The sequence below is a fragment of the Bombus fervidus genome, chromosome 9 (genome assembly GCF_041682495.2).
Source record: "Bombus fervidus isolate BK054 chromosome 9, iyBomFerv1, whole genome shotgun sequence".
Taxonomy (NCBI): Eukaryota; Metazoa; Arthropoda; class Insecta; order Hymenoptera; family Apidae; genus Bombus; species Bombus fervidus.
The window spans coordinates 9390121-9401749 of NC_091525.1; the positions used below are offsets into that span (position 1 = coordinate 9390121).

The 11629-nt window shown below is 36.3% G+C and overlaps 1 protein-coding gene across 1 annotated transcript; it reads left to right on the forward strand.

Annotated features, from left to right (window-relative positions):
* Positions 1-688: 688 nt before the first annotated feature.
* Positions 689-9025, forward strand: LOC139990564 (uncharacterized). Its single transcript, XM_072009967.1, has 4 exons — positions 689-3356; positions 3464-3755; positions 3913-3990; positions 8966-9025. The coding sequence occupies exons 1-4, from the start codon at positions 3334-3336 to the stop codon at positions 9002-9004; spliced, it is 432 nt and encodes a 143-aa protein (XP_071866068.1). The 5' UTR covers positions 689-3333; the 3' UTR covers positions 9005-9025.
* Positions 9026-11629: the final 2604 nt, after the last annotated feature.

Below are 11629 nucleotides of genomic sequence, written 5' to 3' on the forward strand. Positions count from 1 at the left end.
GATTTTCTACGGTGAAGAGGATTCTATACTGGACTATCGAATATTTCGTGAGATTTCGCGAATTGGTCGTTCGAGTGGTATGCGATATTCGCGATTTAAAAATATTTCAGCGATATTTGCTCGCTGTAAGAAGCATCGATACAGATATTGTTTCTTCAATGCACTGCATTCGATTGTACATAAACATCTAGCGACAATAATAAGGGTATTTCAAAAATATTCTAATTCATTCGTACTTTCTACGATTAATTTGCAACGCGAGATTAAAAAATAAGGTCTTCTATGTGCGTCAAATTTCACTTAAATGTTAATTTTAAAAAGCGTGATCTAAAAGAGATTGGAAAATATCCTCTTGGATAGCACAAATTATCTCGATTTCTGAATAAAATTGAAAATTAGACCTCATTGATGTACATCAAATTTCTCCTGATTCTTAATCTTCAAAAACAGAATCTAAAAGGAATTGTAGAATATGGAAAAAGCGTATCTCAAATTGGCCTCGTTTGTGTTTTAACACAGTTCTTAATATATTCGAGACAAATATGTTTCCTAATAACATTATCCCATTAACGAGACGAGTACATCGTGTTTTATGTTCCCTGCAAGTTGTTGTCGCACTAAATTACATAAGTCAGATGAATTTTTAAGTAGCCAGTACGGCCCTGTAAATCGTAGCGCCCGTTTCAAAATGCCTCGTCGCCCGGCACCAGTCTCACTCAGTCAGTTGGCGTCGCGACGCCGTCGCCAGAGGTATCCGAGAGCCACGTACGATACAGTTCCCGGGTTTTCTCTGTTCCTGACACAAACGGGGAGAATTACTGAAAGGGACGCGCAGTGCACGCGAACAGTGAACACCGCGATTCCATTCTCGCAATTAGCCAATCTCTAACAAATAATTTCTTCACAGACGAGACAGCAAATATTTATAAAATTAGCCGAATACTAAATCATTAAATACCTAGGGAAAATAAAGGAGGAAATAAAAATAAAGCAACGTGAGATAATATAGTGATACAAAGCTTCGAGCAGATGTGAATCGTTGAATATAATTTTCAAGAGGATCGAAGTAACAAAGCTTCTCTCCAAATAACAAATTTTCCTATTTGCGAATCTTTGCATACAGCTTCCAAGAGGATTGACATGATGAAATAATAAAATAAATAATAAAATTTTAATGTTCGGACACAGCTTCCAACAGGACCGAAGTAATCAATTTTCTTTGGAAATAACAATTGGAAGTCAGAAATCGAACTGAGCGCTATGTAAATTCTGTTGGTAGTGCAGGATCGATGAGCCACGAGCTTCCTAGTTTTGCACAAATTGTCGCTGGGAGGAGAGCTAAACGCGATCGTTGCCAGAAAGTGAATTAAACGCAATCGTCCCGCACAAAGGATACAAATGACGCGCTGTAGGATAACGGAGGCTGACACGATCATGTTCCCGATCAGAGTGAAATGACGAACGAGCCTCGTGGTTCCTTCGAGAAGCGAGAAACGAAGGAATAAGATAAGTCAGGCAGCGAACGAAAGGATTCTTGCTGTCGAGGGGTACTCTGCTGGAGGAAAGTGGAAAGTGGCAGCCACTGGGTTTATCAGACACGTAATACGTTATCGATGATAGCTTGTGAAATTACTCGAGTCTGCGTTATGCTTTCATTCGATCATTATAATCTCCCTAACATTAAACAAGAAGGAACAAATATTAAATATATTCTATTTAATAAGATTTCCTAAAAATAAGTTACAATTTGATAAAATTTCTAGTGAATAGGTTGCAGTTTGATAAAATTATCGCGAATTTGGGGCGAATAGTAAATGCAAAAGATCTTAGCAAAGTGACGAAGCACAAATTTTTGCTAGCCTAAGCGTAGTACTCGTTCGATGACTTGATTGGACGAGTGGCTAATTAAGAAAAAAGTGGATTGGAGATTTCACTCCCAAGGAACCTCGAAAGACTGCGTTAAAGTGCGCGTTGATTTTAAAAAGACAAATCCTCGAGGAAATATCGAGTTGCATCGTTGAACGAAGAAGCTGTACTCGGTCAGCGGTTCGTACGATTTCTCCAACGAGAAAAGAGATTTTACCGAACGAAGCATCCTCTTTAATCCTTTGCTCGATCATCGAAAGTACTTTCGTCGCTGCTAGCAACGTTCCTCTGGGATTCAATTGATTTCATTCTTTTCTCGATATCTTTACTATTAAATAAAAATCATCTTCTTAACCGCTCACACCTCGTCGTAGACGCTTCTTCGTTCTTTATTTTAGAAAGTAAGCGTGAGTTTGATAAATCAATTAATTAGAAGAGGCGCACAAACTATTCGTGTATCTGCTACTTAAATTCGTCGACACGTTCGCGGACAGTCGATCTATTTATTGCTAAGATGCATCTCATCCGGGGTCACTGACTCGCGGTATGTCGCTCGAATAATTTTAGGCAGCCACGAAATTGGAAATCAACCGAACCACCAAGTTCGAGATTGAACAGGAGGAGCACGGTCAAGATCAACGAATACCATGCGTACGCGTTCGTCGCTGTTTTCTAATCACATACCTTAGGGCTTTATATTCGACTCTCGTGTCCTCCTTTTATAAACTCGAGGAAATTTGCCCCTCGCCACTCCGTTTCACTCCTGCGACGTTGAAACGAAAAGAGAGAAATTTCTGAGTGAATACTTGTTACATCCTTTTCCAACAAGTTCCAACAAGGATATTATCTAAATAAAGATTCCCAACTGGATTCCACTGGATAGTGACTTATCTTGTGATTTCTTTGAGACGTGGAAGGATCGCAGTTCGAAAAAGGACAATTTCTCACCGAATTATATTTTGCCAACAAATTCCAAGGAATGTTGTTTACGTAGAAAGATATTATATCTGAATAAGGAATTCCACTTCAACTGGATTTCGCCATAGCGGTGACATTTTTTTTAGTTTTGGCAGAGTGGTGATTTGATTTAGTAGCATACCAGCTAATCCGGATTATCCGGGTCGCGATGGCTCTATGATAAATTAAGAGTCGTTCTAGACGGGGGTTCGAGCATCTTGGAATACAGCCGGCTGTAAATTCACGGCAAACGTGTCCGATTGTCCGACGACCCTATTTCTGTGTTAAATTCCACGTGGAATTAAGACATAGCTAACCATTTGCCTACCGAATTTACACCAGCATTTATTTATACGCGTGTTCTCGGATCTAACGATATTGGAAACACCGAGAAGAAAGTCTTGATGCTGTTCGAAGCACAAATATATATTAACACGCACTCGATCTTCAGTGATACGTAACACCAAGTAGGAACTATAGTGTTAAAGCACAAAAAAGAGAGATAGAGTGATGACTGACTGTGATAGTTCTAGGTGATTCTAAAGGATTTCTAAGATACTTTAAGAAAACTTAATTGTCACAAACTACGAGCTTTCGTTTTATTTTATTTTATTTTATTTTTTTTTTTCGACGACGAAAGAAGAAGCCTTAAAGAAATGTCAAATTCGCCGGATGGGCGGCAGGCGCCGCCCCCGAGATTGAAGATTCAACTTCCGATACCGGGTCAATTCTATCCACAACCAGGTATGGGGTACGTACCAACACCGTACGGCCAAACCCCCATGCCGATGACTCCTGTTTCCGGCCAACCACGGGTGATTTACGCGAACAAGGCCAGTGAATTCGTCTTCAGCCAGTTCCAGGGCATCAAGGATCTGACCAAGTCTGGCCTAAGTGTCGGCGAGAAGAGCGCGTTCTGGCTTTACGAGAAGGTCCGCGTTAAATGATTTCGCGTGTGTGTTCTTGTTATATATTCGCGTCAAGATGGCTAGTACTGATATCGGTATTACGAATTTCTGCACAGGTCAGTTCCTGGAGCAGACGATGGTTCACGCACATTTTCTTATTTGTTATCGTGCTTTTGTACAGTATCGGGGGCGCGATGATATTCGTCACGATCGAGGGAACCAACGAGGATATGGCGCACGGAAACATTCGAAAGGAGAGGTGGGTGCACAGATACGAAGCTTCACGATTGGCTTTTTCTTAATGCCGCCTTTTAATTTTCTGATATTTTTGGTTATCCTTAACCCGAGTGTATTGTTTTTCTTTTTTGTCGTTAACAAATGACCGACGTTTTTTTTGCCAGGGATTCCATTAAAAAGTTAAAGCTCTTTTCGTTTCTGAAAACGAGAGAACGGCTCGGACAGATATACAGCGCTGTTCGAAAGTTGTAGGACAGTCGTGTTTCGAAATTTGAAAAATCCAAGTAATTGTAAAGATATAATAAAACTATGATTCGCACGATTGAATATTTTTACGTTTGATACTTTGTACGATAAGGAAAGTAGCTAATGTATCATGTATATATTAAAAAGTTGATTAAAAATTGCATAATTTAGAGTTGATAATTAATCTGGGATACTGAAGTTTGGAGGAGCGCATGAGATAAGAATCGTATATATTTTGTTACAATATATAATATAATACGATAAATATATACAATTTTTACGTTACATAATCGTGGCAAGCTTCTTTCGAATGAACTTTAGTAAATTCGTGTAACTTCGTATCAGGAGAGATATAAATCAAACTCAACTGTGAATCAACAGTAAACTTAAACGTATTATATCAGACTAACCTAGATCTGCGATTCATAGTCGTATCTATAGTTTATATCCCGGAAGGACTTGCTTAGAAAAGCGGACACATTTAAAAAGAACTGTATCCCTTTAATATTCTATACGAGATGATAGAGAACAGGGTAGAACGTTTCTTTCTGCCGCTCTTCTTTTCTTTCTTTTCATTCGAGACGCTAGTTTCGCGTTTGTTTAACCATGCGATGAAGCTTATGATTTATTATTTCTAGTAGAACGAAGGCGAAATTTTTTGCACTCGCCGGTTCATCAATAATTCTATTTTACATTTATCACGCGGAATATTAGTTTATCCTTTCAACTAGGAGAAGTATAATAATCTCTATATTTCTACGTTCTACGTACATATTGACGGTTTAACCTTGATGTCAAGGAAAATGGGCTTAAAGAATAAGCACAAACGCGACGATCATGCACACGTTAATATCGGTTTCATCGGGAAACACCAGATCGACAATACTAGTGGAAAATGTAGGACGATCGAACGTGTATTAAAACAAACACGAGCCACGGAAATATAGTACATATAATAATATCGTTTTGTCGTACTTCGGTACCTTTGTTTATGCAAATTAATTGACATTCTCTTTTATACGAATTTTCATACAAATTATTCTTCGCTTTTATTGCGTTTAAAACATTAAAAAATTATTAGAACTCACCGTTTAACCATTAGGTTGTTCCGAAAGTTTCTTTCGTTTTATATTTTATGTTGTATCGTTATATTTTGTTCTATTATCACAAAATAGATGGACAATTCAATAAAATAATATGAAACAAAAAATGTTGTGTATCTATTATTTCCTTATAAAACGAAAGAAACTTTCGCAGCAACCTAATACTTACACAATTAGAAAATAAACTTGATATCTTTAATACTGTTTACTGTACATGTACAGGTTTCTTTTTCAGAAAACTTCTTAATTGTTTTATAGAAAATAAAGACTGAATGTTCTATATATCCAGGCGTAAGAAAATTTTCGCGTTGATTATTTCATATAACGTAGATACGATATAACGAAGATGTCCATGACGAAGCAAAGAAAACGAAAAATAAGCACTTCTCTTAATAACAGTGTTTCTATCTTTGTTGATGCTGTCGAAAAAGAAAATTGCTGCTTTCAAGAATAGCGATAGAATTTTCCTTTTCTCGTTAACTGGGACGTGCGCCTTGTTAACTAACAAAATTTTCGATGCAAAGTATCGGTACAAAACGTCATCCTAATATTTGACAGTAACTATGTTATTTCGCAATTTGATTAAATTCAGTCGTTTTATTCATTCACGCGAACTAATATAAAAATAAATAGAACTAGTTTATTTTAGCCGACTGTAATGAAAACTGGTACGTTTACGGGAACATGTTATGTACATTCGAACCGTTAACTATACCTAAATACTAATCTAATGATACCGGAGCTCTTTTGTCACGCGAGCATGTTTCAAATTATCGCGATAACGTTTTACATTGACACAGTATGCATCCCTTACATCTCTCGTCTCTTTGCAATTGCAAGGAAATACTCTTTATAGACATTCGTATAACTCATGGAAAGATTCATCTTCTATGGTGTCACTGGAGCTGTCCACCACAGAAATCACCTTTTCTTACAAATTATTCCTGTATTGTAATTTCCTTCGTACCTTCGATTGTGCTCTTGGCCACAATACAAGTAACATTGAGACATTCGCAGTTAGTTTATTGCACGAGAAAGTAAGTATTACCGACTGCAAGCCAAAATTGTCCTTTAGCAAGAGTCGTCTTGCCCAAAACTCTGCTTTTATTGAAATTTAAACGAGCTTAACTACAATCTTTTGGCAGAAGTGAAGGAAGTTTCGAGATAACTCGTACGATATGATATTTAACGATTATTTACTGATATACATCGTTGAAGTTGATTCTAATTTCAATTTGCTCTTAAATACGTGTATAGTTCTTTCGAATATTATTATTAGAATCCTTAAGAACATTGAATTCTTAATCTAAACTCAATCAATGATTTTCAATCGATAACTTTTTATAATTAAATTACTGGAGATTTATTTTAACCATTATTGTAACATAGATTCTTCTTGTTCTTATATCTACCATAAACTATCTACTATACGGAGAAAATGGGCGAATATACGCGTTACAATCTATTACATTCCAAATTCAATCAAAAAGCAAGCTTAGAATGTTCAATAACAATAGAGTAGGGAAACAGCCACAATTACCAAGAATGAAATAATCTTTAGATACTCTTAATTCAATAAGCCCATCTCACAGTATCTTGTAATCTCTATACATTTATACTATACATTTTCATCATGTTAGTCTCCCATTGTAATGGTCATCAAGTTTCAAAACGTTTTATATAACGTATGCATGTAATTATGGACGTAAAAGTTTCCTATATAGAGTGTACAAGCATTTTCGCGAACCAGTGTACATGGAAATTATAATAACGTCGACGCTTTCCTTGACTTATTCCACTTATCGGCAGCGATTTCGTCTGGTCCGAGGGCGAATCGATTTTTCCACCATACTTTCGTCGTGTAGGATCGATTGACCTTAAAGCGAAGGTCAGGTTTAGCTTAGAATTTGCTTCTGACCTCTCTTCTATTCGCATAAAAATTTGCCGGTGGCGTGACCGATCCGATAGAAAGAAGGGAAATGAAGTACGTGTGGGAGACCAAGTACTCGGCCGGTGTAACTATAATCTTTGTAAATCATTTCCCTTTCCAGCGTGTAAACAATCTGTGTTTCTTCGTGAACATGCGAACTTCGATTAGAGGTGCGTGGTGTTAATTGAAAGGAAAAGGAGAGAAAAAATAAAGTAAGTTTCAAGGTACAGTTTAAATTCTGCGCGTGGTATAATAAGTGTATCGTAGTTTACTTAAAAATAACCAGAGGGTCGGGGCATTGAATAATTCTAAAGAAACAAATTTAAATGCATGTAATTTGAGTGATTTGCGAGAAAAATATTAGTCACCTAGGTTTCGTTCGCAGCTTTCTTTAAAGTAATTTTCCCGTGGTTATTGGTCATTTACAATTCTTTTTCATGCCTAATTAAATCATTCGCGCTTAAAACTCAACGATGCATATATCTTTCGTCGATAAACGTTTAACTATTTTTAATACGTTAATGTTTCAAAAATCTTTGAAGCTTAAATTTTTTAACGAGGGGAATATATTTTCAATTATTGAACTTTTTGCTATCGTGATGCTCTTAGAATAAAATTCTTGACACTTAAGTTGCGATTTTTTATAAAATTTTCGACACAATTTTTTAATTTCTGTTTGGTTTATCAAATATTTTAATTTTCTGACATATTAATACTTTTTAAAGACGCAATAAATTATCCGTATAATAAGATTATTGAGCAAAGTAATTTTCTGATTTTTTCTATTAGTTGTTGGTTGTTAAAACAATCTATCAGTAAGGGAAATAAAGGAAAGCTTGTAATATCATCGACGACCCTTAGTCTAGACAGAATCGAGTCGTCTGGCTGCGTCTGTCAGCTCGTTTTACCTCCCCTCCAATAATCCAGGACGTTCGAGCCATTTATTCGAATCAAGAGCGAATCAACACGCAAAAGAAAACCGGTGATTCGATTGCTCTATAGTTATCTAATAAAAAAAGAACGATAGAACGAAAAGAGAGTGAAACGTACCGAGTAATCATAGTTGAAAAATAATTCCTACAACAAACACGTATCTCCTCTTCTAAATTACAAAATGTTCTATTTTCCCGTGAAACACGTTCTTTATTATTTCACTCGTATATTTCTTCCTTTTTATTTGCGTTTCTTTCCCTCCTATTTGTTTGTTTCTTCTGTATCTTTTTATATTTGTATAAATATCTCGACCATGCGGAAAGAGAGCCATGGAGTTTTTTTCTGCATATAACAAATTTAGCTTCCGAGTTTTTACAAAATAAAACGAATCGATAAATAAAACTACTGAATGAAATAGTTCTCCGATTTTCTATAGCGCTTCCACCATTCTCTATTTATCGGCGATCTGCGATAAATATTAAGAGGTCTACTACCATCATTTATCGAACAAAAATATTTGTCATTTCGATATCAAGACACGTAAGGAAGAAGATGAAATTTTTTTGATTGTCAGCTTACTCTGGAATTTCTTAAGTGATCTCGTGCGACCCATTTCTATAGTTCCATTGAAAACTTTGGACTTCAAGCCCAAGCTGTAACTTGGATATATTCGAATGCAAAGTTTCGCCGCGTATAATATCTCCGCGTAATATCTGGCATGTCTTTCTTATCGTACTCAGTCAGAAGAACGAAGAAAATTTTTTCTAAACGTTTGTATGTCACAGAAACAAGACACTGACCACGATTCGAGAGTTGTGCGATGACCAGGTATTGGCTTCGAATCCAGAACTTTGGAATGGGCGGGCGAGGAACGAACTGATGGAATACGAGGAACATTTGTACGAATTCTACAAGCGCGGGTTAACGGATCGCGGAGAAAAGGTGTGGACCTTCTGGAACGCTGTATTCTACTGCGGCACCATTTATACCACCATAGGTGAGTCACGCTATCCAACCGGTATTTTTTGACAAATTTCCGGAAACTTATACGGGGTCTTCCGCCTTATCTTATTTAAGTTAAAACAACTTTTGTTTGGGCTATACAATTATATACGATATATATACCTTTGGAAAATAAAGTCATGCATATTTATTTTTGATTTATAATATACGCGAAAAGGGGATGAAGAGACAACTAAATAAAATCTTCGTAAAGAGAGTTTATGAAATGTCTTCTATATATCTATAAGCGAGTTCAAAATATTTCCAAGGAATATCATGCATTGTGCATGAATGTACAACTGATTTTTGGGACAAAAGCAAAACAAACACGTCGCAACGATCCACAAGCTCTCTTGTTGATTAAAAAAAAAAAAAAAAAAAAAGAAGAAAGAAAGTAATTGAATTCATAAATGGACCGAAGCTTGTATCAATATCAATCGATGAAAACAAAATCAAACCATTTATTGTTTGCTGTCGAAAAAAAAACAGAAACTTTTTTAGTCGACGTTACTTAACACGCGTCAGATTATTTTCTGATAATTGAGAAAAATTACCTGTTCATTTTATGGAGGAACTTGAATTATTTTTATGAACTGTGATACATTACGATAAATTATTATTTACTATTACTTCACTATCATTATTTTTATTAGTGATAAATAAATTATTTAGCATGCACAGCTTAATGTCTAATGTAATTATTTGTTAGTACAGAAAAATTCTGTAGGGAAGAATGCGAGCAAAAAAGATTAGGCAACTGGTAGAAATTATTCACACAGATAAAAATAATATTAAACTGATATTCTCGAAATACCACATACGATACGACGATGTTTCCTCTCCCGTGAAAACAAAGGAAATGAAAAAGAGTAAAACGGTTTCGCTTTATGGAATATATACACGTCAACCTGGGAGATGGCCTAATTTATTTATTCACATCTTCCTGATATAGCGTTTGTTTTCCTTCCACCTTGGCTTCCGACTTGCTAATCGATCGTATCTCGAAACACGCGCGAAAATACTGTTCCGTTTATTTGTAGATGACGTTGCACCGATACTCGATTCTTGCAACTGTTGATGATAGATTGCATTTCGCTAAAAGAACTCGCGTAAAACAAAGCTTCAAAGGAAGTTTGAAACAAAGCGATCATGAAAGAATAACGAAGTTTCTCTCGTAATGAAATTTCATTCTCTAGCAAATTTCAATTACGACGTTCTGAAAATTTATTCCAAACTTTAACTTTGAAATTAAGTTAACAAGCTTCGTTATTGCAAAAATAAAAGCTTACGCGCATATATAACAATTTCCTCATCAGCAAAATGTGCATTGGCACAAAAATTCTATTCTTCGTGCAATCAAGATGCAGTCATCGAAGCCGATCGTATCTTTTAACTCAACCTAAACCTTAAACTTATTTATGATTTACGTTGGTCTAGTGGTATCCCAGTGGAGTGATCCAATTCAGCATTGGATTGCAACTTGAGTAACGTAAAAAGTATTTTCATTGCGGTACAGTGCAGTCGTTCCAGCGAATAACTCAATCAAACGACTGAATCGAAATTCTACTTTTTCGATTCAGTGTTTACCCTCGCCATCGTGAACACAATATTCCAGCGTTACTGGAATCCTCGGGATGCTGGAAACAGGGATTCTTAATCCTTTGTTCATTACGGATCTTTGTTAAAGGCTTTTCGTTATCATGAACGCCCAAGACTTAACTCAAAATTTAAATCCTCAATGTGTCAAATACGTAATACACTTGAAACGATCATCAACTGCACGCCAACGATCTTTCAGGGAAGAAAAGATTCGCTATAAACAAAGAAGTACACGCACTATAGATTTTGTATTCGAACAACGGAATATCAACTTGCACGTGTAAGGACTTTGTGGCTCCGCGGATGTCCGCGGATTACAGGCTAAGAAACGCAGCTCTAGATGGTTCAATATTCCGTGTTAGCTGAAACGTATACGTATTATTTTATCCGTCTTTTGCGTGAATCCATTGCAATTGCTGTCTGCCACTTTCAACGACCCAAGAAAGACTGGAATAACGTGGCCATCGACCGACTTCCAGTCAAACCATTGAAATATACTCGCTTGAGTTAGCGATTGGATTAACATAAACTCAGCTTTAACCTCGCCAAATTTTCATCTAAACATTCGCCCAAACTTCTACCCAAGCCCCCGCCCAGGGCTTAAGCTTGGGTATTTCATACATAAATAACAACTCTTCTAAAATATATTCGCTAAAATTTAAAATTCACGCAAACCTCCACCCAAATCAATATTCAAGGGTGTTCAAACGGTATTCAAAGGGTATCAAACACATCCAAGGATGTTTTATATAAATAGCAACTACTCTCAAATTTGTAATTTTCTCTGCTCGTAGAAACGTTTCTAATTAAATCTAACGCCACCAAAGAGAATCGAATATTCGTTTTCT